This window comes from Mustela putorius, unplaced genomic scaffold, assembly GCF_011764305.1.
Source record: "Mustela putorius furo isolate JIRA1106 unplaced genomic scaffold, ASM1176430v1.1 tig00000127_pilon_pilon_pilon, whole genome shotgun sequence".
NCBI classification, from domain to species: Eukaryota; Metazoa; Chordata; class Mammalia; order Carnivora; family Mustelidae; genus Mustela; species Mustela putorius.
Genome location: NW_025421288.1, coordinates 10,826,039 through 10,852,943, shown reverse-complemented (window position 1 = coordinate 10,852,943; position 26,905 = coordinate 10,826,039). Strand labels below are relative to the sequence as shown.

The following is a 26,905-nucleotide window of genomic DNA, read 5'->3' as shown; positions in this document are numbered from 1 at the left end:
AAGTCACAGGATGTTAGGGCTAAGAGCCCCGTGGAAAACATCTGCTCTCAAATAGAAAATAAAAAAGGTGTGTGTGAAACACTCCGCCTACTGACATCTGTCTCTTGGAGTTCCGAACCTCAGGCTTCCTGCCTTATTGAAAAAATAAACACACAAACCTTGAACTTGAGGTCTGGCAAGGATTCCTTTAAAACACCCCTGACTTCTTAAGAGCCGTGGTTTTCTCCTCTTCAAAATTGGAGACGGTAAGACTGAGCCTCAAAGAGGAGGTGATCAGAACCCTGTTGAGTCCTTGGTGGCCCGGCTGCAGGGCAGGGACCCTCTGGTCTCTTCGCGGTGCTCCACTCAACCTTGACCTAGCCCTTCTCCTGGGATGAAAGGTGATGAGATGTGGAAAGGGCTACCCTGCCGCCAGCTGCCTCCAGTAGATACTTAATGTCTGCGGCACTGGCGATCGTATTTATTTGTGTTATCTGTCTCACTAGGTGGGGCTTTTTGACGAAGACGCTGGCACACTTTCTCTACAGTCCGGCCATTCGAGCACTTGGAGACAGGGTAGAGGGTGGCTAAGTGGCTGTCCAAGTTGGAATCCTAGTTTTGCAGCTTATTTGTGAACTTTGGTAAATTATTTGAGCTTTCTGAGCTCCATTTCCTCCTCTGTCGAATTATGGGACTGATGGTAATGCCCACTTCGTGGGCCTGTTTTCTGAGTCTAAAAAAGATTTGCTTTTAAATACACATTTGTGGGACGCCTGGGTGGCTCAGTTGGTTAAGCAGCTGCCTTTGGCTCAGGTCATGATCCCAGCGTCCTGGGATCGAGTCCCACATCGGGCTCCTTGCTCGGCAGGGAGCCTGCTTCTCCCTCTGCCTCTGCCTGCCTCTCTGTCTGCCTGTGCTCACTCTTTCCCTCTATGCCTGACAAATAAATAAATAAAATCTTTAAAAAAAAATAAATACACATTTGCCTGGTTCTTTTTAATGGTCAACATATAGGAGGAGAATAAGAGAGGATCCCACCTGATGGCAAACCATGGCTATTGCCAAGAGTGAGATCAGAGGCACAGTTCCCGTGCTCCATGAATGATTTCAGTAATATCTGCATTTTTTTAAAGTAATATCTGCATTTTGATAATAAGCATGCCTGGCTTTTGAAATTGGAAGGACAGGATTTGAACACGTGGTAGCACCTATAAGCCATTTTAACCGTGAGCTTCTAACAGCTGCAGGATTGGTACTGTTCATGGGATGAGTGACCTTGTCTCTGCCCCTTCTCCTCCCCTGCCTCAGGGTCTTCATCAGTGGCCCAGCCCGCCTGCCAGGGCTGGAGGATGGTTGTGGAGACTCAGCCCCAAGGAAAAGTGAGAGCTAGGTCTCTCCTTCATCCTTTCTCCGGCATCTGATTTCTTGCAGTGCCTCCCTGCCCTCTCCCCACCAGGCCCTCCCAAGCCCCGGCTTCCTACCTCAGCTCCTCCAGCTTGCGCTGGGTGGCCCCCGGCCCCCGGCTCCCTCTGGGCGCATAGGCCGCCAGGCAGCGAGCCACCTGCTGCTGGACCCGCTGCTCCCGGGCCCTCCGCAGCTCGGCCTGCTGCCGCTCCTCCTGCTGCTGCCGCTCCCAGGCCTGCAGCAGGCTTCTTGGGTGGGGAGAGGGAAAGAAGAGGGTGGGAGAAATCTGGGGGGAGCAGTGGTCTCGTGGAGGCCAGGGGCAGGGAGAGGAGTATGGGGACCTGAGGGAGGGATGGCAGGCCTGCGGCTTGGGGTTTGTTCTGGAAGTCTGACATGATGAGCTGCATCGGGGTCTCAACCCTCAGGCCCACCTCAAGGCCTTTCCTTACTCTTCTGGAAGCCTCCCACTCCAGCCAGCTGTGTGCCCCAAACTGGACATCCTCAGCCCCGTGGGGCTTGGTGCCCCTGTGTCCTCACCCGTACGGCTGACTTCTTCTGGCAAAACAACTCTCCTGAGGACGGGGCCAGATCGTGTTCTTTCCTCTGACCCCCAACTCTGGTAGGAACTAGGTTCATGAGTTTTGGTTTGAGGGACAGACAGATGAATGGGTGAGAAACAGAAACAAAGTCGTGATGGGTCAGGGGATGGATGAATGGTTGAGTAGACACGTGGCTCCACCTGGAACATTCTGCCCCTAGCTCTGGTGGCCAGTTCCTTGTCTATGAGGTCCTTGCCCAGATGTCAGAGAGAGACTCCCTGACCACCCTTTCTACCCCCCAGGTATTTTCCATTTCTAGCTCTACATTTTGTTCATTTCTTTATTAATTACCCTTCATTGCAAATAAAGTGTGTGTGAGAGCAGGGTTCCTTGCCCTGCTCTTTGCCACCAGTGTCTCCCCAGCCCCTAGGGCAGTGCTTCACAGAGAAATTCAGTGTTGGTGAATTCATGCATCATCCAATTCACGGTTGGACAAATGGGAGGGTAGATGCGCTCATTCACTTGGCACGTATTTCTTGAGCACCAACTAGGGGCCATGTCCCATGTAGAGTGCCAGGGAGGCTATAACCGATAAGATCTGACACCTATCCTCTCAGAGAGCTCTAAGCCTGCACACAAGGAGAGACAGGCACCCTGGCACCCCAGTGCAAGGCTGTGTGGCAAGAGCTGTGGCAGAGGCAAGAACAGGGGAGAGCTTCCTGGAGGGCGCCTGACTTGGAAGTCGAAAGATGCATTGAGTTAGCTGGGTGAATGAGGGAGAGGGGCACTCCTGGGAGAGGAGGGAGGGAGAGCATGAGGCATTCTAGCCCTTCGGACTGGCCGGTGTGGGAGACAGGAGCCTCCTTACCAAGAACTCTGGGCTTTGTTCTGAGTGCACTGGGAAGCATGGGAAGCAAGCAGGGGTGAGAAAGTAAGAACGGAGGGTGCTATAGAATGCGGCAGTGGATTCTCACCTGCCACTTCTAACCAGTCACCAAGACCTGCTGAGCCAGCCCCCAGATGTCTCGTACATGGATCCCCTCCCCATTCATGTGGCCAGTTGGTTTAGGCCCTTATCATCCCTCACCTAGACAACGCAACAGTGCCCCTTCTCAGGCTTCCCCCTCTGCTCTCATGGTCTTTTGTCCAAGCCCCAGGTACAGCCGTTGTCTAACTCTGCTGGCCTCATGGCTGTCTTGCCCATCTGTCTCTTTTTCCAGCAGGCTTTGACTTTCTTAGGGCTGAGGCCAAGTCTTTTTGTCTTTACCTCCTAAGCACCCATGAATAGATATTCAACATATGTTGCATTCATCATTTAGTGAATAGGCTAATGGATGGATAGAAGATGGGAAATGGATGAAAAGTGGTTTGTGTCAATAGACACGTGGCCAGGCAGACAGATGTAGATGATGCATGGATGGATGATGGATGCATGCATGGATGGGCAGGTAAATGGATGATGGGCAGGTAAATGGATGGACGGGTGAGTGGGTGGATGGGTGAATGGGTACAGGTGGGAGGGTGGATGGATGGTTGGATGGAGGGATGGACAGATGGATGGATGGATGGATGGATGGGTAGGTAAATGGATGATGGGTAGGTAAATGGATGGACGGGTGGATGGATGGGTGAGTGGGTGGATGGGTGAATGGGCACAGGTGGGAGGGTGGATGGATGGTTGGATGGAGGGATGGACAGATGGATGGATGGATGGATGGGTAGGTAAATGGATGATGGGTAGGTAAATGGATGGACGGGTGGATGGATGGGTGAGTGGGTGGATGGGTGAATGGGCACAGGTGGGAGGGTGGATGGATGGTTGGATGAATGGATGGATAGATGGATGACGGATGGATAGGTGAATGGGTGAATGAATGAGTGGGTAGATGCATGGACATATCCACAGAAGATTGGATGACTAGAAGATTAGAGAATGGATGAATGAAGGAGTGAATGAGTCAGTGTCTCTGGAGAACTGGCTTCTCCACTACGCCCAGCCCTTTCTTTCCATCCTCCTTTTTCTTCCACCTTACCTTGTGGCCTCCTGTCGTTTGTGGAAGGTACGGTTGGGAAAGTTGGCAAACAGGAAAGTCTCTTCATCTTCCAAGGCATAGGTCTTCCCACTCCAATTGGAGGCCTGGACAGCAGTCCGCAGAGCCTTCCAGGGCTGCTTTTCAGGGCCTATCCTCAGTGGGACAAGGCAGAGAGTAGCCTCCCTCCCAGGCTACCGGGCAATCCCACCCAGCAGCTGGAGCACAGCACAACCCTCTCTTCCCAACTGTGTGGTTTCCTGGGGACCCAGGCATTGAGAGCCCACACTCACCACAGTCCAAGTCTTGCTGTAACTGCCTCTGCAGCTTCTCCAGGTCCCACGGCCCCTCCAGGTCCTTGGCCCTTGACTTCCTCCTCTGTGATCCTCTGAGGTTGGAGCTCGAGCTGTTCCCCTTGCCCTGCAGGTCACCCTCACTGGAGGCCTCCTTGCAAATGTTGGGCCCCTTTCTCTGAGAACCAGCCCTCCTTCTATAGGGGGCCCTGTGCTCCCCCTCCTCAGCCTCCTCTGTCACCTCTGCAAACCGCTCATCTTCTAAGATCGACCCTCTCCTGAGGAGGTAGGGCAGTTCCCCGAGGCTCAAGCCCCTCTCTGCCTCCTCAACACCCAGGGCTTCCAGCTCAATGCCTTCCTCAGACTCGGATCCTGACCCTGACCTCTTCCCAGGTGGCTGGAGGTCCCATTCACTGAGCCCTTCCAGTTCTTGGCTCTTCCCTTTGCCGGAGGAGATGGGGCTGCCACCGCGGGCCCTGAGCTGCTGGCTCCTCTCCAGGTTTGGCACTTCTGTCTTCCAGCAGAAGCCTTGGGCCTCTGGGAGGGTGGCCGTGGACTTGCACCTGGTCTTATACTTGAGAAGTGCTTGGGGCAAGGACGTAACTTGGTAGCCAGGGACCGAGAAGGGGCTAGGCTGATGCAGAGCCCGGCTGTCAGTGGTGAAGCTCTCCCAGGCCCATTGGAAGGGGAAGGAGGGTTTCCGAGGAGAAGAAGGGACGAGACTGAGGAAGGAGAGGACAGGGAGCAGGGGTCAAGGTCAAGGCACCGGCCCCCCATGGGGGATCCAGCAACCCACCCAGCCTGTTGCGTGCAGCTGCTTACTCTTCAGCCTCAGCAGAGCCATGCCCTTTCTTGTTCCGGGCCTGCAGCCTCCGGTCCTTCTTTGTCGTCTGCCCTGCGCTCCGAGACCTTGGCTGCTGGCCCCGAATCACACAATCACCACTCCCGGTCCTCCCCTAGGTGAAGACAGGAGAAGAGGCCCAGCTCCGAGCAGCCTCCTGGATGGCTTCACACCTTCCCCAGGGGACCCTCCTCACCTGTGCCCCCTGGCTGGCCCGCCGGGCTCTTGTTACCACTAAAACTGACTGATCATTACTACTTCCAATATGCAAAGATGCTACTTACTGAGTACCTGTTGGGTGCGCGGCATGTTCACGGATCACCTCACTTAACTTTCCCAAGGACCCTCTGTTCCACTGTTGTCCCCGTGAGATATCATCTCATCCCAGATGAGAACACTGAGGCTCAGAGAGGGGACATCACTTGACCAAGGTCACCTGGCCAGTAAGTGGAGTCAGATCGGAATGCGTTGAATCTGTCCCCAGAGCCCAGATTATGTCACCATCGTACAATGCTGCCTCTGGGTCTGGGATGGCTCCTCCGAATGCCCCATGGGGACATGTCCCCATGGGACTGTCTAAGTCCAGGTGGCAGAAACACATTATCTTTCCCAAGACCCTCCTCCTCCTGCAGGGATCCCCACATCGCTCCACTGTTAGCCTGGGAGTCACCTCTGGGCGTCTTCCTCATCTTCACCCTGAAACTTTGAAGCGTCCCTGAGGTCCCTGCCTGCCTTGGGCCTGGCTGTCTCTCACCTGGCCTCAGCTCCAGTCTCCCTCAGCCCCGGCCTCTACGCCCCCAGGCAGCCAGCCTGCCTCCAGGCAGTTGGAAGTACCCCCATGGGGCCTCCCTCACCTGCTCAGCCTGGGGGGTGTCTGACAGAAACTTGAGCAGCCCTATGGTTGTCCCTGGAGCCTGGAGCCGCGCGTCCTGCCCTGGTCTCGCCGAAGTGGTCCTGCTCAGCTGCTGGTGGGTGTTTCGCATACTGGTGTCCTGCCCCGTCCCGCACCCACACCGCCAGCCTTGGAACTGCCCGCCCCACCATCTCTATGGCAACCAGTTCTCGGCCAGTCTCAAGGGCGCTGGCAAAAAGCAGGCCAGGGAGGGCCAGCCAGGGTAGGTGAGGCCAAAAATGTACGTGGGGCCAATCCTTCTGGGGTGGGGGAAAGTTCAGCAGGAGGCTAAGGAGTAGTCCAGGCTGGGAGTCCCGAGGCCTGGGGCCAAGCCCGGCCTCTACAGCACTCTTCATGCACCTGGTGTGAGTCCCCTGTCCTCACTCGGCCTGTGTTTCTCCACCTCTCTGTGCAAGCGACCTCTAGACTTGACCATCTGGAAGGGTCCTCACACCCGAGGAAGGTGGCCAGGTGGTGCCGAGGTGGGCCCTCTCCCTCCACCTACCTCCTGGGCTGCCACCCACCCCCAGCCCTGATGGAGGCCTTACAGGAGCCAAGCTGAATTCTCGCTTGGCCTCCCAGGTCCTGATTGGGCAAAAAAGGTCACGCCCAGGGGGAAGCAGCAGGCAACCAGGGCCCAGAGAAGGCTCCGGAGGGAGTCAGAACTTTTAAAAAAAATTTTTTTGAAGATTGTATTTATTTATTTGAGAGAGAGAGCGAGGAAGAGTGAGCACGAGCAGGGGAGAGGGAGAGGGAGAGGGAGAAGCAGACTCGCCGACAAGGAGCCCAACGTGGGGTTCGATCCCAGGACCCCAGTCTCACAACCTGAGCCGAAGACTTCACTGACTGAGCCACCCAGGCGCCCCGAGGGAATCAGAGCATTTAAATCTTACCCCAAACTTCTAAGCATCACTAAAATGCCTTGACATGATAAATCCCCACGGGACGCCTAGGCCTGACCCGTGTGACCAGCAGCTTAGCGATGGAGGGCCAAACTGAGGCCCTAGAGGCGGAGCAGCAGGTCTGGAGGCCTGGCTTGGCCACTCACCAGCTCTGTGACGTTGGGCAAGTCACCTCTCCCCTCTGCAAACCTGGCAATCGCAGGCCCATCCAGTAGAGTTGTTGCAAGGATGAAATGAAATCATCAAGGCAGTGCACTGGGCAAATGTTTGTTATAATTATTGTAATGATTACTTCTAACAATAACGGACCGTTACTGGGAGGCAGCAGCCCATGGTGGTTAAGAAAACAGAGGAGGCACTGGTGTTCAGATCCCAGCCCAACTTGTGCCTCTGTGTCCTCTGGGACAGCATGGGGCTGGGTATAATGGCACCTGCCTCCTGGGGTCACGGTCACAGACACATCGATAGACAGATGCACGTACATAGATTCACTCATTCATAGACGCAGATCCACAGAGAACATTCCCACAGCTCGTCCTAACTGCTACGAAGAGCTGTTGCTTCTTAGGCAATGGTGCAGCCCCAGTGAGACCAGTAAAGGAAGGCAAATCCCACCAGATGCCCTACCCACAGGCGTGTTCTTCCCCGAGCTTTGTTTCTGTGGACGCTCCTCTGATCTCAGACCCCAGCCCAGCTGACTTCCTGGATGAATTCTGGGCCACTCCTTCCCAGACAGAGGGCAAGTATGGGACTGTAAGATCAGTATTTTCATGAGATGTTCTTCCCTTCTCTAGACACTCTCACTTGTCAAGGGAGCTCCTCTGGTCGGACACAAGCCATCCTTCACCTTGCATCCGCCCCCAAGTTTATACATGTCAGCCCTGACTTGTCCCACAAGGTCCAGACGCCTGTCCACCAGCCGTTTGACACCCCACGTGGATGATGAGTGAGCATCTTTTCTTGGCATGTTGAAAGTAAGGCTTTCCCCATCTCGGCCAATTGTCATATCCATCTTGTCACTTGGACCAAAGCCCCAGTGGCATCCTGGATTCATCTCTCACGCTCCACATGCCATGCGCTAGCAAACCCTGCGGGTACCGCCTTCAGAATTCATGCAGAATCCAACCATTTCTCCCCACCTCCTCGAGGAACATGCTCCCTCAGACCACCACTGGCTCTCATCTGGATCACTACAATGGACCCTTCACTCGGCTTCTTCTCTTGCCCAATTCTGTTCTTTACTCAGCAGCCGGAATGATCCTGTTAAGACCAAATCCGGTAATGCCTTTGTTCAAAACTTTCCAATGGATCCAATCTCTGATAGAGTAAAAGCCAAAGTCCCATGGTCGCCTAGGTCCTGCTTGATCTGTCTGCCCCACTGCCTCCATCACTCGCTCTGGTCCAACCACACTGCTCCTTGAGCATACCAGCTGGTGCCGCCTCAGGGCCTTTGCACTTGCTGTTGCTGTTTCCTGAAATGCTCTCTCTCCAGAATCCCTGTGGCTCACTCTCCCACTTCCTTCAGGTTTCTGCTAATATGTCCCCTGCCAAAGACGGCCTAAGTGGCACTCTGCTCTTACTCTCCTTCACTTCAAATACATTCATACATCACCTTCATATACATTCACTTCTTGGCTGTCCAAGGATGGTTCCAGCAGCTGGCCCCCTCTCTCCGCGGCCACCTTCCACACTCTTCAGAATCACTTCTGTCAAAGCAAACGTGCTATATCACTTGTCTCTTGACCTCACTTCTCCTTCCCCAGCACTGCCCCCATTTCTCCGTTCCCCTTTGCAGCAAAACCTCCGACAGGGTTGACCCGAGCCCTCTCCGTCTTAGCCAAGTGGTTATCTATCCTCCCAGTTCTCAAGCCAAACCCTGGACTCTTCTCTTCTCCATCCTATCCGGCAGTTAATCCTCCTCAAAGTGGATTCAGGATTGGAAAACTTGCCCCCATCTGAGCTCACACCACTCTCAACCCTTATCTAAATTTACCATTTTACGATTTTTAAGTGAACCATTCGGTGGTATGATTATATTTACAAAATGTTGCCCAACCCTCACCACTATCAATCTCCGGAACACTTTTTATGAAAAGAATAAAACTCAGGGCCACCTGGGTGGCTCAGATGGTTAATCGTCTGCCTCCAGTTTGGGTCATGATCTCGGGGTCCTGGGCTCGAGCTCCACATCTCCCAGCTCAGCGGAAAGAGCCTGCTTCTCCCTCTCCCTCTGTCTCTCCCCCTGCTTGTACTCTCCCTCTCTCTCTCAAATGAATAAAATCTTTAAAATAAAATGAGGGGCACCTGGGTGGCTCAGTGGGTTAAAACCTCCACCTTCTGCCCAGGTCATGATCTCAGGGTTCTGGGATCAAGCCCCGCATCGGGCTCTCTGCTCATCAGGAAGCCTACTTCCTCCTCTCTCTCTCTCTGCCTGCCTCTCTGCCAACTTGTAATCTCTGTCTGTCAAATAAATAAATAAATAAATAAATCTTTTTTAAACAATGAAACTCTAACCCCATTAAATAATAACTCCCCAACTCCCCGGTCCCTGGCAGCCACCATTCTGTTTTCTGTCTTTCTGTCTTTGGCTATTCTAGGGACCTCCTATAAGTGGGATCATAGAACATTTGTTCTTTCCAAACGGGCTTCTTCCACTTAGTATAAAATCCTCAGGATTCGTCCATGTTGTAGCATATGTCAGAATTTCCTTTTTAAGGCCGAATAATATTCCATGAATGTATTTTTTAAAAAGATTTTATTTATTTATTTGACAGAGAGGGGGACAGCGAGAGAGGGAACACAAGCAGGGGGAGTGGGAGAGGGAGAAGCAGGCTGATGTGGGGCTTGATCTCAGGACTCTGGGACCATGACCTGAGCCAAAGGCAGACGCGTAATGACTGAAGGCCACCAGGCACCCCATCCACGAGTGTATTTACCGCTTGTGGGTTTACCCATTCACCTGCTGATGGGCGTTTGGGTTGCTTCCAGCTTTCGGCTGCTGTGAACAGTTCTCCCATGACAAGGACGTAGAGACATCTCTCCAGGCACCTGCTCCCCATTCTCGCGGTGGGGGACTCAGACGTGGAAGTGCTGGGTTAGACGGAAATTCTATGTTTAATTTTTTGAGGGATCATCGTACTGTTTCCCATACTTGATCCTGCCTTTTCCTACATTCCCACCAGCAGTGCCCAAGGGGACCAATTTTCCTATGTCCTCGCCAACACTTGCTACACTCTTTTGGTGTCAGTGTTTTTGTTTGGGGTTTTTTTTGGTGGATTTTTTTTGTTGTTGTTCGTTTGCTTGTTTTTTGTTGGTAGAAGCCTCCGTGTCGATGTGACCTGTGGTGGTCTTGAAACTTAAGCCCCAAGTCCTACAGTGGCCTGTGGGGTCTATGCACCTGGCGCCACTCCCCTGCCTCTCCCGCTTCGTCCTCCAGTGCTCACCCCACCCACCGCCTTTGCTTCTCCCATGGTCTCCCCTCCGCCCTGGCCCTTCCCTCTCCCTGGATGCCCTCCCCGCAGATTCCCGTGTGGCTCAGCCCTTCACCTTCCTGCAAGGTAGTGCTCAAATGTCAACTTTTCCGAGACCTCGCTCGGACCACCCTATTTAGGACCACAACCTGCCCCATAAATGCACACTCGCCCCCTCTCCCTCGGCTTTTTCCCACTGCACTAGTCACTTTCTCGTCTTCCCCTCCTGCTTTGGGCTGGTGTCCCCCTACCCCCAGATTCAGACTTTGACATTCCAACCTTCAGCACCTCAGAATCTGACTGTATGGGGGGATAGGGCTCTTAAAGAGGCGATTACGGTAAAATGAGGTCCTCATCAGCATGACTGGTGTCTTTATAAGAGGAGAGCAGGGCGTCTGGGTGGCTCAGGTGATTGTCTGTCTTCAGCTCAGGTCATGTGGGATGGAGTCCTGTGTCAGGCTCCTTGCTCTGCGGGAAGTCTGCTCCTCCCACTCGTTCTGTCAATCAATCTCTCTCTCACGCTCTCTCTCTCTCAAGTAAATAAATAAAATCTTAAAATGGAAAAAAGGAAAGAGGAGGTCAGGACACAGACACACCCAGAGGAAAGCCCGTCTGAGGACACGGAGGACGGTGGCCACCCACCCGCCAAGGAGAGAAGCCTTAGAAGAAACCAAACCTGCCAGTATCTGGACCTTGGACTTCTGGCCTCCAGATTTGTGAGAAAATAGATTCCTACTGGTTAAGCTTCTGCCGTCTCTAGTGCTTTGTCATGGCAACCCTAGCAAGTGAATACACCTTCCACTGGATCAGCTTCCTTGCTTGTCCATCCTTCCCAGCAGCTCTCAGCTCCCTAAGGGTCCTCGTGTTTGTTCACGGCTGTATCCTTGGCACCTGGCACAGAGCCCACACATCCGGGACCCTCCATAACCGGTCTGTGAGCGACAGGATGGACAAAAACACGTTGTGGGGTGCGGGCCTCTCAGAAACCTTGTGGGAAGAATTTACAAATGTTTTCAGGTCCTTGCCTCTCATGAACCTTCCCTTGGCGTCCAGATTGGGCTCTAAGAGGGGCTTATTAGGTGATGTGAACGCAACGTAATCTTTCGGTAACTGACAGACACAGACACCAGCATCTTTTTTATTTTTTTAATTAAAAATTTTTTAAATTTCATTTATTTATTTTTGTGTGATCACAAAAAAATTTTGTGTGATTTTGTGTGAATACTATATACCCAGTCTGGGGCTCACACTCATGACCCTGAGATCAAGATTTGCCTGCTCTCCTGACTAAGCCAGCCAGGGGCCCCACACATTTCCTTTATTTTATTTTATTTTTTTAAAAGATTTTATTTATTTGTCAGAGAAAGAGAGAGAGTGTGTGTAGAAGTAGGCAGAGTGACAGGCAGAGGCCGAGAGAGAGAAGCAGGCTCTCTGCTGAGCAAGGAGCCGGATGCGGGACTCGATCCCAGGCCCCTGAGATCATGACCTGAGCTGAAGGCAGACTGAGCCACCCAGGCCCCCCTAGGAACTTTCACCCAAAGCTGTCCCCCCAACCCCAACTTCAGCCACAGCCTCTGGCACAGGGAGCTTCCCTGCTCTGCACCCAGAATGCCTTTCTCCACACAGTCCCCATCACCCCCATTACCATCGGGCACGCCCTCCCGCCAAGCCGGCCCTGGCCTGGCTCCCTACCTCCAGCGTCTTCTGCCCCTTGAGACTGGAGGGCTTGCTTCACTCTTGGATCATAGGCAGCTGCTCCCTGTGCAACCCTGTCACCACGACAGCAGTGGCTACCCCGCGTGTCACCTTTCCACTTCCATTTCCATGGGCACCGTTGGACTCCAACCCTCGGATCTTTGCAAATTTCTGGGAACCAAGTTTTCTAAGCCCCTGTCAAAGCCTGAGGAGGGAGGAAGCCCAGCCCACCAGCACAGGCTTCTCAGGCTCCTTGTCCCTGCCTCTCTGTCCTCCCATCCACCCCCAGCCCTGGGGTGGGTGCTGGGGCTTAGCGGCACCCTCTCCGTTCTCCTCCTGTTCTGCTGGCAAGAGGGGTCTGGAGTCTGCTTAGGGATGCTTGACTTTCAGTGCAGAAACTGAGACCTGAGACAGTGGGTCATTTTAATATCTTTTGTGTGAGTGTGTGTGTGTGTGTAATTTTTCAACAAAAACAAGATCACACTCTTTTTGCTTTGTAGCACGTTATGCTCACGGTTCCGGGTCAGCACGTGTAGACAGCCCCCTCCAGGTTTGCCATCGTCACAGGGCGTCACAGCACAACCAACATAATGTATTAAACTGGTCTCCTGTCAGACCGCACGTGGCCCTCACTAGCTTCCCTGCTACGGACATTGCAGCAACAGCCTTGCAAATGTACCATTGCACCTGGGGTATTTCCACAAGAGAAGTTCCTATAAGCACACTTGCTGGCTCTGAGCAATTTACATTTTGACAACGCCTAATCACTCCCCTAAATGCTCAATGTAGATTTCCACCAACCGTGTTTACATTCCCACCAGCAAGGTGTATTATAATTTAAAAAAAAATCATTAATCTGATAGATGAAAAAATGGGCTCTTGTTGCTAAAACTTGCATTCCCTTTATTATCTGTGAGATTAGTGTGTTTTCATAACTTTATGAGCCAATTGTGCTCATTCTGTGAACTGCCTGCTCGTGCCCTTCACACGTTTCTCTTCTTCCAGCCCTCGGGAGCAGGGAGCAGCGTTTATGGGTTCCTGATTTCGCGATGACCAAGGATCTTCGATGGATACAAGGCCACTTCATTGTTTTGATTTTTGTTTTGTTCTTCTTTAGATTCAATCCCCATTCTCATCCCATTTAAATATGAATGGATCCTTGGGGGATGATCTAATATCATTTTTATGCATTTGTGGATTTAGTGTATATAAATAGTATTATGCTGTCGATCTCATTTTTGTTCCTTATTCTTTGAACACTATGGGGGTTTTTTAAAAGATTTTATTTATGTATTTGACAGACAGAGATCACAAGTAGACAGAGAGGCAGAGAGAGGAGGAGGAAGCAGGCTCACTGCTGAGCAGGGAGCCCGATTTGGGGTTCTATCGCAGGACCCTGGGATCATGACCTGAGCCGAAGGCAGAGGCTTTAATCCACTGAGCCACCCAGGCACGGCTGAACACTGTGCTCTTAAAAGCTATGTGCTGATTCTGACTGTCACCTGGTGTCCCACCGTTTGCATCCATTCCACATCACTAATCCATTCTCCCGAGGATGGATGCCAAGGTTGCCCCTGAATCCCGTTTCCACGAAGCACACTGCAGCCAACGCCCTCATACATACCTGGACACGAATTTCTGTGGCTTATTTGCCAAGGATCAAAAGTGTGGAGTCTTGGAAGACTGTGTATCTCATTTCAGAGTGCTCTCACGAGACTCTACCAGCTTACAGGCCTATGGAAATGACCAAAGATTTCTGTCTGCCCACACCCTCACCAAACATTGGTATGATTTGTTTTTATGAATTTCCACTCACCTGGTGGTCATAAAATGGTATCTCATCGTAATTTTAATTGAATCATACAATTACTTCTTAGACTGCATCGTCATCAGTTTCTTGCCATTTTCAGCCAAACCTTCGGTGAGTTGCCTGTTCATATGGATCGCCTATTTCTTTATTGTGTTTCTTGTCTTTTCCTTATTGACTGGGAGATGTTCTTCATTCGCTAGATTCCAACCACCTATCTGTCAATATTAGCTCTGACGGTCTTTGTGGAATAGAAATCCTTAATTCTGATGTAGTTGGATCCATAAATGTCTGAATAGAGGTTTGTATTTTGCATGTTAAGGATTCCTTTCCCAGGACGCCCAGGTAGCTTGGTCGTTAAGTGTCTGCCTTCAGCTCAGGTCATGATCCCAGGGTCCTGATTCAAGCCCTGAGTCAGGCTCCCTGCTGAGCAGGGACACTGCTTCTCCCTCTCCCACTCCCTCTGCTGTGTCCCCTCTCTCGCCAGAGAAATCAGAAGTAGGCAGAGAGGCAGGCAGAGAGAGAGGAGGAAGCAGGCTCACTGCTGAGCAGAGAGCCCGATGTGGGGCTCAATCCCAGGACCCTGGGATCATGACCTGAGCTGAAGGCAGAGGCTTTAACCCACTGAGCCACCCAAGTGCCCCAAATAAAATATTTGGGGGGGGGGGAGGAGAAGAAGTCCTTTCCCTACCCCTAGGTGGGGCATTCTCCTATATTTTATCCAAGTAGATCATAGTTGAACATCTGCATTCAGAGTGAAATACTCTATACTTTCCTTTTCTAACACTGTCCTTAGCTAGTTTGGGAGTCATATGAGGAACTGGGCAACTTTCTCTCATTCCTTGTCTTTTGGAACAACTGATACATGATAAGGACCATTTGTTCCTGAAAAGTCTGCGGAAGGTCCCTGTGAAAGCGTCTTAGGACTCTTTTGTATTGGTGTCTTAGGTGATACTTTTCCTTACTGGTTACTGATCTATTGAAATTTTTGATAATTTTTGTGCCAACTTTGACATTTTGTATTTCTCTGGAAAGGAATTCACTTTGATTGTCTTCATATTTAGTAATATCCGATTATTTGTAACGTTCTTTGATATTTTATTTTTTTAAGTTTTTATTCATTCATTCATTCATTTAGGTAATCTCTAGACCCAACGTGGGGCTCAAACTCACAACCTTAAGGTCAAGAGTCACACGCTCTTCCAACTGAGCCAGCTAGGCTCCCCCTGATATTTGTATTTTAAAGTTTTGTGGGGCTCAGGGGTCAGATCACACGGAGCCTGGTGGCCATGGGAAGGACTCTAGATTTGTCTTAAACATGATGGGAAGTGTGACAGGATATTGGAAAAACCCATTTTGCCATTTTGGGTGGGGGGTGGGGGCGGTGAGCAGAAGGAGAAGGAGAGGAAGAATCTTAAGTAGGCTCCAAGCCCTTTGCCGAGCCCAACTCGGGGCTTAGTCTCAAGAACCCTGAGCTCATGACCTGAGCCGAAATCAAGAGTCTGATGCTTAGCTGACTGAGCCACCCAGGTGCCCCTTCATTTTGTCACTCCTGAAAGACCAGGGCCACCTCAGGAGTACAAAGGGAGAGAGTGGATCCTGAAAGGGAACCCTTGCGCGGAGATAGACTTGGGAAGGGAGGCCCAAAACTGCCCTCAGGGATGGGGACGATGGCCTGTCTTCTAATCTCCGAGTCCAGGGAGAAGGGGTTTAAGGAAGCTGCCTGGAGAGCTCAGCAGGGACTCCCTGAAGCCATGGCAGTCCGGGGGTCAGGATCATGTGAGACTTCAGAGAGGCTGTGGAACTACAGAGGGCCCTGGCCTGCGGCCAGGGAGCAGGAGTCCTGTCCACCTGATGGAGCTGGGTATGTGCCAGGCAGAAGAAAACCGGAACCAGCCAAAAGAGAGTCCCTGCCCACTTTCCAGGGTTTACAATCGTGGAGGTGGCCCATTTCCAACAGCTGCCATGCATAGGGCAACCAGCTGTCTTATCCAGAACCAACCAGGGACGAGCTCTCTGCAATCCTCGGCCCTCCCTCCTTTCTGTGCTCCAACAGCAGCTGGTTCTCAAGCTGGGGGAGCGGGAGGGAAGGGAGAGGGGCTGACCTGACTCCTCCCCAGCCTCATCAGCTCAGCAGGGGGCCATAATGGCTGGGGAGGGGGAAACCCCATCACCAAGGTTGGAGACTTGGCTACCGCACAAAGCTGGGCCGTCTAACAGAACTTTCTGAATGATTTCAGGTGGTCATAAGACTGTAAGCAAACAAGGCACAGAAAGTCATGACTTCATTTGTGGGCAGAGAGAGAAGTGCTCTTATGAGCTTTAGAGGGACAGTGGGAAACAGAAATAATCTTTAATTATATCCCATGAATCTTGTTTGGTGAAAGTAGCCCTCACGTAGAGGGTTTTGAGAGGGGAACTGATGTGAGCTGATTCACGTTTTTATTTTTATTTATTTTTTAAAAGATTTTGTTTATTTATTTATTTATTTATTTGACAAACAGAGATCACAAGTAGGCAGAGAGGCAGGCAGGGGAGGAGGGAAGCAGGCTTACTGCTGAGCAGGGAGCCTGATGCAGGGCTTTGATCCCAGGACTCTGGGATCATGACCTGAGCCAAAGGCAAAAGCTTTAACCCACTGAGCCACCCAGGGGCCCTGTGATTCACATTTTTAAAAGGCCCCTCTGACTGCTAGAGAGGTTGGACACGAGGGCCAGTGTGGATCAAGGGACTGTCATCCAGGGCAGGTACTGGAAGGCTGGTGCCCGGAGAGGCAGGTGAGGAGAGGAGAGGTCTGGAGACTACACCAGGGTCTGCCAGCATTCAGAGGTCGAGAGAGGTCAGGGAGACATGGCCATGGAGCCCAGACAAGAGCCCAGTGGGGAAGAAGTGGAAGGAGTGAGGGCTCTTAGCCAAATGAAGAAAGTGTTTCAAAGAGCAGGGAGTGACTAGCTGTGACTAGAGCCACTGAAAGTTCAAGGCAAGGCTAACAGAATTAACGACTAACCTTGGCAACCTTACTTGTTCCCTAGGACCCTACTCTGAGAACCAGACACAGGAGGCTCATTACAGACTTTGCCTGCTGGAATGTGGTTGGGGTCGGCCTCGGCCACACCACCCAGTACCCCCAGTACCTCCTCACAGAGCCCCATCTGAAGCTTTTCCTTTAGTCTAGGACAAACATTCTTTTCCCTGAAGAACTTAAAGGCGCTCCCCTCTCTTCTCCTTGGGGTTGAGGGGGCTGGGGAAGCTAAGTGACTATACCTCCCATCTTGCTCTGGCTGCCAGGAAGCTCAGAGATGAACATGATATGTAGTTAATAGGGCCAAGAACATTTTATGAGCTTCATCTTTATTTGTTTATATTCTTTTTTTAAAAAAAGATTTCATTTATTTGACAGAGAGAGAGAGAGAGAGAGAGAGACAGCAAGAGAGGGAACACAACTTGGGGAATAGGAGAGGGAGAAGCAGGGTACCCACCGAGCAGGGATCCTGACATGGGGCTCGATCCCAGGACCCTAGGATGATGACCTGAGCCGAAGGCAGACACTTAACGACTGAGCTACCCAGGTGCCCGTATTTATTTATATTATTCATCTTGATCTTCATGTTCTCTTTTAAATTCTGTTTTCACATTTTTGACTTCCCATGTCTACTTTTCTCTTATCTTCCTGCTTCTTTTTGGAAACTACCTCACATGCTTTGAGTATGAGGCAAGTGTTTGAATTAATTCCACTCACTCAGCAAGTGTCTAGAGCTGATTTTATTTGTCAGGTCCCTTTGATTTGCGACGGACAGAACTATATTAAGACAAAAATAAATAAATAAATAAATAAAATAAATGACTGGCTTATTTTCTAACTCATAAAAAGGGCAAGAGTAAGCCTGAGCTTACTCAGTTTTGTCTGGATGGTGGGACTCAGGTCCCTTTGCCTGTGTGTGTGCGTGTGTGTGTGCACGTGTGTGTGTGTGTGTGACTCTCCCCGTTTCTTTTCCATTTCCCTCTCTCTGTCACCTTTATTCTCTCTGATGGGAATGTAGGATTCAGGGAGTGCCAGGTTGCTGTCTTTGGACCTTTGCCCAGTGTGAAATGAAGACTCTTCCTGGGTAGAAAAATCCCAGGGATGGGGCGCCTGGGTGGCTCAGTCATTAAGCAACTGCCTTCCACTCAGGTTGTGATTCCAGGGTCCTGGGATCAAGCCCCACATCAGGCTCCCTGTTCAGCAGGAAGCCTGCTTTCCCCTCTCCCTCTGATGCTCCCCCCACTTGTATGTCCTCTCTTGCTGTCTCCCTCTCTCTCTCTCTCTTTCTGTTAAATGAATAAATAAAATCTTTAAAAAGAGAGAGAGAAAGAGAAAGGAAAATGCCAGAGAAAGGCTCTGATATGTCCTGCATCGAGTCTCATGGCCATCTTTGCACTAATCACAGGAACCCAGTGGGAAGGGGAGACTGACCAGCATTTCTGGCACTACCCCCGGGTTGGAGTGTGGGGAGGAATTCTCTGAGGTGGGGATATGATCTGAGGTGGCCTGAAGGAAGATAAACAGGACAGATCAAACACCCACCACATGTGTACCATATGCCAGGCAACTAGGAGGGATGCAGACATGAATAAAACAAGCCCTCTGCCCTTTGAGATGGTCACAGCCCAACAGGGGAGGTAAAACTCGCACTGACAATTATGATAAGATCAGAAATGGGAAGAACCTTGGAAGAGCAACAGACAAAGGACTTGGGGTATTCCAAGGAGGGCGAGGGACTGCTGATTCTGGCCATGAAGAAATAAGTTGGAGCAAAATTATCCTTTTGCCACAGACAACTAAGAAACTGGACAAACAAAAGAAACAACTACTTTCAGATATTAGATACCCGGTAACACACAGGACTGTAATCCATGAGACAAAAGAGAAGCAGAGCAGGTGAGCCTTACCATTACCTGGGTCATCGACATGTGCTGTCTGCCTAGAGGGGAACCCCCACTGCGTGCAAGGAGAGGACCCCAAACAGGGTCCATCAGTCTCACTGATTAAGGAGTCAGAGGCCAGACTTTGGACAGGCAAAAGGTAGCTAGAATTTCTGAGGTGGAACATTTAAGAGGAGGTACCTATGTAGAAAAAGAGCCCCAGACCCTGTCAAGGGATCCCCTGAAGCTTTAGGAAGGATACTAGTCTGCACATGGCACAAGGTGAAACCCCGCAAAACTGGACCAGAGCACATTTCAAGAGAAAAACAATTACTGCAGAGCTGAAGACAAATAATTCCCAGAGCTCACACAGAACTAGAAAGCTTGGTAAGAAGATTCTTGCCAGTCACAGTAAAGAAATCTCACTGAATACATAGAAAATTCAGATGGGCCAGGCCTTAGAGGTAGACTTAAATCAACCCTTAATGAAAGCTACTCTAGACCCACTATAAAAGAGCTTGAAATCAATCTCGAAACGATCAAACCTAACCTTCAAGTAACTCATTTACCAGAAAAAGTCCAATACTCTTCAAAGAGATTCAATAAAATCCAGATTAATAATGTAAAGTTCACAATTCTTGGCATCCAATAAAAAATTAATAAACGTACAAAGAAGGGGGGGAATGTGATTAAAAACCAGGAGAAAATCTGACCACAAAAAGGGTCCTGGGATCGAGCCCTGCATAGGGCTCTCTGCTTGGCAGGGAGCCTGCTTCCCTTCCTCTCTCTCTGCCTGCCTCTCTGCCTGTTTGTGATCTCTGTCAAATAAATAAATAAAATCTTAAAAAAACAAAAACAAAAACAAAACAAAAAAAAACCCCAGAAGATGGCAATACCATGTAAATTGATTCAACTCAGTCCCCATCAGGATCTCAGCTACATTTGGCAGATATTGAGAAGCTGATCCTAAAGTTTTGTGGAAAGTAAAGGGGCCCAGAAGAGCCAAACAATCTTGGAAAAGAAGAACAAAGGTGTAAGACTCACCTTCTCCAATTTTAATACTACTATAATCAAGACAGCATGGTACTAGCATTAGGACAGACACAGAGATCAATGGAATAGAGTTGAAAATTCAGAAATAAGAGCTCTTACACTTATGGTCAGTTGATTTTCAACAAGGCTGCCAAGACCATTCAATGGGAAGAGAAGAGTTTTTTCAAGAGATGATACTGGGATTGCCAGATTTTTACATGCAAAAGAGTGAAGTTGGACCCCTACCTCACACCATATATGAAAAATTAACTCAAAATGAATCCCAAACTTAAATGTAAAAGCTAAAACTATAAAATTCTTGGGGGAAAAAAACCCCACATGAATGACCTTGGATTAGGCAATTGTTTATAACTTAAGAGCATTAAAAGCACAAGTAACAAAAAGAAAAAAAATAAATCAGATTTCATCAAAATTAAAAACTTCTGTGCTTTAAAGGACACCATCAAGGAAGTGAAAAGGCAACCCACAAGATCGGAGAAAATATTTGCAAATCATGTATTTGATAGAGAACTTGTGCTCAAAATATATAAAGAACTCTTAAAATTCAGCAATAAATAGACAAACAACCCGATATAAAAATGGGCGAAACAAGCACACAAACAAAGGAAAAACAGAAACAGACTCGTGAAAACAGAGAACAAACCGGTGGTTGCCAGAGGGGAAGGAGTAGAGGAATGAACGAAATGGGCAAAGGGGATTCAGAGGTACCAACTTCCTGTTATAAAATAAATAAGTCACAGGGATGAAAATTATAGCACAAGGAGTATCATCAATAATACTGTAATAACGCCGTATGGTGACAGTTGGTAACTACGCCGACCATGGTGAGCACTCGTCAATTCACTGTGTTGTAAACTAATGTAAACCTGAAACTCATATAACACTGTATGTCTATTATACTTCAAGGGGAAAAAACACATTAAAAAATGGGCAAAGGTTTTGAATTGCTATTTCTCCAAAGAATATATACAAATAGCCAATGAGCCCATGCAAAAATGTCCAGCATCATTGGCTACAAGAGAAAAGAAAAAACAAATGCAGAAAGTAACAGGTGGGGATTTGGAGAAATTGACACCTTGTGCTTGGTTGGTGGGAAGGTGAGAGGGTGCGGCTGCCCTGGGAGAGAGTACGGTGCTGCCTTGGAAACTCACAGAGCTGCCACGTGACTCAGAAATACCCCACCTGCTCCTATAACCCAAAGCATTGAAAGAAGGGACTGGAATAGATATTTGTACGCCCGTGTTCGTGACACCATTTCTCACAGTGACCAAAAGCTAGAAACAACCCAAATGTCCCCCCATGAATGAATGCGTAAATAAAATGTGGTGTATAGATTAATGGGATATTATTCAACCTTTAAAAAAAGAAATTCTGACCCATGCCGCAGTATGGATGAACCTTGAAGATCTTGTGCTAAGTGAAATAAACCAGACACATAAGGGTAAATGTCGTGTGATCCCACGTGTGAGCTAAGATACCTAAGAGAGTCAAAGCCGGAGACAGTGAAGAGAACACTGGTCCCCAGGGCCAGGGGATAAGGCAGAAATGGGGAGCTGGTGCTGAATGGGGCCAGAGTTCCAATTTGGAAAGATGACGTGATTCTGGAGCTCAAGGGTGGTGATGGTCACACAGCACTGTGGAAGAGGAAGTACTTAATGTCACTGCGCTGTACTCTTAAAAGTGTGGTGAATTGTACATGTATTTTGGTACAATAAAAAAAAAGCACGTAAATTGTGTACACATGCCAACTAAAAAGTAGAGATGATCAGATTGCATTAAAAATGCAAGATTCAAAAAAAAATGCAAGATTCAATCATATTCTGCCCGCCAGAAACCCACTCTAAATGTCAAGATACAGATGGGTTCAAGTGGAAAGGATGGGAGAAGGTATATCATGCAAACATTAACCCAGGACCGAAAGGAAGGAGAGCCTGCTTTCAGCCAGACCCCCAGGAAGGCCTCCCGGAGGAGGTGACATTTGAGCTGAGCTTTAAAGGCTATGTAGTTTAGGGACTGCGAAGGCTGAGTTGTGTGTGTGTGTGTGTGTGTGTGGCGCATGAGTGTGGTGAGATGAGTGGCATACAAGGAGTTAATTATACTGGCGGAAGGAGGTGAGCTGGGTTTGACAGTTTAGTGTGGTTAGATAATTATTTTGGGAGGAGAGGAAGAATTTTCCAGTCATGAGTGCAGTAGTATTCAAACCCAGGGAGACAGGCAGCCAGAAGATTAAAACCGAGCTTACAAAGGTGAACCTGGACTCACAGTGGAGAAAAACACAGCACTGGGGGGCTCTTAACCCTGGAGGCCCATTAGAACCATCTGGGAAGCTTTTATGTTTTTTTTTTTATTAAAGATTGTATTTATTTACTTATCAGAAAGAGCACAAGCAGGGGAAGCAGCAAGTAGAGAGAGAAGCAGACTCTCTGCTCAGCAGGGAGCCTGATGTGGGGCTCGATCCCAGGACCCTGGGATCATGACCTGAGCTGAAGGCAGACACTCAGCTGACTGAGCCACCCAGGCATCAAATGTACCAATGCCTGGGGCCTCCGAGCCAGTTAGATCAGAATCTCTGCAGATGGGCCCTGGGCATGGGTCGCCTTCAGAGCTCTCCAGCAATTCCAAGAGCAATAAGAGGTGAGACCCCCCACACCACCAAAGGTTAAGTACACTGGGTTTGCTCCCCGCCTAATGCTAGTGCCTAGAACTGAGCCTGGCACGGAACAGTCAACGGATCTCTATACATGTCAGTTAATCCTAACGACAACCCCACGACGTAGGGAAAATGATGATGCCACGTTCATAATAAGGAAACTGAGGCACAGAGATGTCAGGTTATGGACTACAAGGTAATGTGACTACAAGGCTGATGAACATTGTGCTATGAAATACAGGTAGCATCACAGAGCCCAAACTCTTACGGGGTGTTCTACTCCCTTAGGGGTATCCTGAGAGACGTCCTATGGAGGCCCCTACCACCAGCATCAGCTTCTCCCCGACCGGCCCCCCAAGTGACCGGCTTCCCTGCAAAGTCAGATGTGGCTCGGGGTGGGGAGGGGACAGGCAGGGGCAGAGAACCCAGGAGACAGAAACAGAACTTGAAGCACTTAGGGGAAGGGGAGAGTGAACCCTGCCTGGGTACCAGGGCCACAGCAGAGACTTGGTGGCTGGAAACCCACAGCGCGCCCTTCACAGAACAAGGAAGGGGGAGGGACCCAGTGGCCAGGGCCACACCTCTGAGCGTCTGGAACCGTGAGCCGACTCACACCCCATCTGTCTCCCGTCCCTTCTCCCTGCTTTCTTCCCCTTCCGGCACCTACCGCCCAGCCCTTAGATATCACACTTTTGTTTGTGGTGGGCAATTACACCATCCCCACCTGGAGCAGAAGCCCCCCTGGGAGCAGGTTGCCAATTTTTGGTGGGGGTATAGAGGTGGTGGTCGATTTAATAACATTAAAAAAAAAAAAAAAAACAGAAAAAACAGTCACCCGGAAGCCCCTCTTCCTGGTGGAAGCCCCTCTTCCTACTCATTCCAACCCCAGCACCTTGCCCGATCATCTAGCTGTTGACACAGACACAGTCTTACACGTTTCCAATGAGTGTTATTATTTACATCATGATTCAGGATCCCGGTGTGGGGGTCACTGTGTACCCAGGCCCCCCATCGCCACCCTGGGAGAAGGGTAGAGGACAGAGGAGGGGTGGGCGGAGCCTGCTGAGATGTTCCCAGGACACGTGCCTTCTGCTGGTGGTTGTCCCAGGTTGACACCCAGGATTCGGGGAGGGGACTTGCTTGAACACGGAGACATCATCCCCTTTCTCAGTCACTGCGGTGGACATCCAGGTAGTCCCGCCAGCAGTTCCTGGTCTGGTTCTACTTGGGGAAGCGGCTTCTCCAAAAGGGCAAGTTGAGTAGTTCTTGATTTTGGTCTTGATTGTCTTCTGATGCTAAGTCCCAAAGACACCCCTGAAGCAGCTCGCAGCTCAATGTGACCCTCAGCAAAGACTCCAGAGTCAGACCCGAAACAACAGGCGGTCAAAAGCTTTTGTGTGTTTGGGGCCCCTGGGTGGCTTAGTCAGTTGAGCCTCTGCCTTCGGCTCAGGTCATGATCCCGAGGGTCCTGGCTTCTTGTTCAGCGGTTTCTCCCTTCCCCTCTCCACCCCCGCCCCCCCCCCCCCCCCTGTGTGAGATCTCTCTCTCTAATAAGTAAATAAAACAAAATTTTAAAAATAATAAAATGGTTAAAAAAAAAAAATCTTTTGTGTGTTCCTCTCCAGAGCCCAGAACAGGGTTTGGCACAGAACAGGGGCTCAGAAATACTTGTTGAGTGAGTGAATGATAAAAACATACATGATCCCATAAACACGCAGGGCCACTGTTTTCCTGTCCTTATGAGATCCTGTCTAGGGAGATAAGTGGGGTTTAGCCCATTTTGGAAAATGACAACTGGCAATATCTTCTGTTTTTATTTAAACTTGTTTTTATTTAAACATTGCCTGGAGCAGAGCATGCTCCTCGGTTTCGGGCACTCAGCACATCACCAGCGTCCCAAAAAAAGCCTCCCTTTGAAATAAACTTTCCTTTCACTCCATCCCCAATCCTATCCCAGCATCCCATAGCCACTCCTCCACCTTGTGTCTGACACTCGCCCTTCCAATCTGATTTCTTGGCGGCGACCTCCAAATGCATCAGAGACGGGAGGCACCATTTACTTCGTGCTCACTGTGTGTTGGGCACTTTGCTAAGCACCTAATGTATCATCATCAAGTGTCCCTGAAGGAGTTGCTACTGTGGTCTCCACTTTACAGATGGGGAAACTGCAGCAGAGAGACCTTCCGCCTGCTGCTGCAGGTCACAGCGTAATTGACAGAAATATACAAGACTGTCCTGCTCCTGTGATTTCAGTTTCCATAAACAAGGCTCTGCTGAGGATCTTGTCCTGTGTTTTTCTGTTTTTCACGCAACATTCTGTGTGTAAGCCTTGTCCACACTGCTATCTGACACTTAGCCTCTGGCTCTTCGCCACCTCAAACCGTCCCGAGGACACATCAGTTTGTGAGAGCTTTTACCCAGAAGTGGACCTGCTGGGCAGGGGGTGGGGGGCACACAGGTGTCAGAATGCCCTTTCGAACATCCTGATTCCCACCGAAAGCACCAGACTTCCATTTACCAGCTCCTCACCAGCATCCCTGTTCGTGAGGCTTCCTATTCTCGCTGGTCTGGCAGGTGCCATGTGGGATCTCCTGTTGTCCTTTGCAGCTTTCCGATTACCAGGGCGGGGGCAAAGATCCTAGTCCTTATTCCTTTTTTTTTTTTTTAATGACATTTGAACATACACATGCACACAAAATAGCAAGGAACATGATTTCAGAATAGAGTTCACATGCACACAAAATAGCAAGGAACATGATTAAAGAAGTGAGGTCCACCCAACTCCCGCCCCACTCTCTAGCTACGAGGAGTCCCCCAAGGGAGTCCAGAGTCCCACGCCACTCTCCCAAAGGCTCTGCCCAGGGAGAGGAGGGACCAGCCCCTGGTAGAGCATCTGGGTCACAGGTGTCATCCCCCTGCCATTGTGCCCACGGCCCGGGGGGGGGGGGGGGGGGGGGGGACAGTAGGAGCTTGGTTCCCTTCATGTCCTGGAGCCAAACCTATTGTACCTGAGAAAGGATGGCCCTCGGGTAAGAGGAGGAGGCAGGCCATTAACTCCCACTTCCCCACTCACCAGGCCCCTGAGCCCTGCACAGAACGCGCATATGGGTAAGTGCTCCTACTGTGCCCACACCACTACCTTCTTCCCCTTCAGAAAGCTTCTGAGGCCTCCTGACAGGCTGCGGCAAAAACACCCCTCAGCCAAGGCAGCCCAAATACAGGGCTGGTGGCTCCTAAGTCAGGCTCCCAGGCAGTGGGCAAGGTCGTGGGAGAGGGGTGGGGAAGCCCCTAGGGAAACCTGACCCAATCAAATCACAATCCCCCCAGGGCTTTGCCCTCGCTGTGCCTCTGCCTGGAGCCCTCTCCTTGGTTTTCTACTCTAATCTCACCTTGTCAGAGCTTCCCCTGAAGCCTATATGGGATGGCTGGGGCCACCCTTCCTGTCCCCGGACTCCCGCCCCCTCCCTTACTGTGCTTTCTTCTCTCTAGGGCACGCCCCGCCATCTGACAGACTCTATGTCTTCCTCATTGTCTCTCTCCCCCAATCAGAAATAAACCCAGAGAACATCCATAATCATCACTACCTAGCAGACCACGGGCTCCCAAGAGATAGATGAAATTGATACGAGGTCATCCTACAAACAAACATCTGCAATGTGTGGCTTTAATGTACTTTTACATACAAGCACCACCCAGTTTGAGCAGTGAAACATTTCCAGAGGGCTGCTTTGCGCACACCCCCCCCCCAGCCCCTCTCCTCCCCCCACGTGGTAGCATCATGCTGAATCCCACTGTCTGCCCCGGAACGTCATTTAAATGAACAATCATCATGTGGAGTCCTGTGTTTGGCTTCTTTGGCTCAACAGAACGTCCACGCGATCTGCCCATGCTATTGCGTGCGATGGTGATTAGGGCTTTTCTGTGGCTCTTCTATTGCCCAGTATTCCATCATTTAGTCATTCTCACTGCTGGGCATGTGGGTTGTCTTGGCCGGGAGCTACGAACATTCCTGTATGTCTGTCGGTGGACACATGCCTAGGAACGGAACCGTGCTTGCAGGGAAGCGTAGGTCAGTGGACTCGAGGAGGAGCTGCCCAACTGTTTTCTAAGGTGGTCGCACCATCTGAGATTCCTACCAGCAGTGTGAGCTCTGGGGCCACTAGCTTCCATGCCAGCCCCTGGCGACAGCACGCTGTTTCCTGCTCCTGGTGGATGACCATGGCCTCTCCTGTCCCTGCTGCCTGAGGACGTGGGGTGATCAAGGAATGTTTGGGGGCCTCTATGCTTGGCAAGGCGGGGGTGGGTCCATACTTTGCACCTGAGTGGGGACAGCCCCCAGTGGCCACGCTGTCTCAGGAGCAGCTGCCCGTTTCACACACTGGTCACACTTATACCCCAGAGTGGGGCCAAGGCTGGGCTGAGGCATTCAGATAGGACTTGGCTCAATG

The 26,905-nt window shown here is 50.3% G+C and overlaps 1 protein-coding gene across 1 annotated transcript in view; it reads right to left on the bottom strand.

Annotated features, from left to right (window-relative positions):
• LOC101693525 (testis specific 10 interacting protein) overlaps window positions 1-26,677 on the bottom strand; it is a 29,311-nt gene extending 2,634 nt beyond the window's left edge. Inside the window, exons 1-6 of the mRNA XM_004769992.3 lie at window positions 26,594-26,677; window positions 5,941-6,132; window positions 5,068-5,201; window positions 4,246-4,967; window positions 3,956-4,103; window positions 1,461-1,631 (exon numbers count right to left, since the gene is read on the bottom strand). Coding sequence (XP_004770049.2) covers window positions 1,461-1,631; window positions 3,956-4,103; window positions 4,246-4,967; window positions 5,068-5,201; window positions 5,941-6,132; window positions 26,594-26,677 — 1,451 coding nt within the window. The remainder of the gene's footprint in view (window positions 1-1,460; window positions 1,632-3,955; window positions 4,104-4,245; window positions 4,968-5,067; window positions 5,202-5,940; window positions 6,133-26,593) is intronic.
• Between the last annotated feature and the right edge of the window lie 228 nt (window positions 26,678-26,905).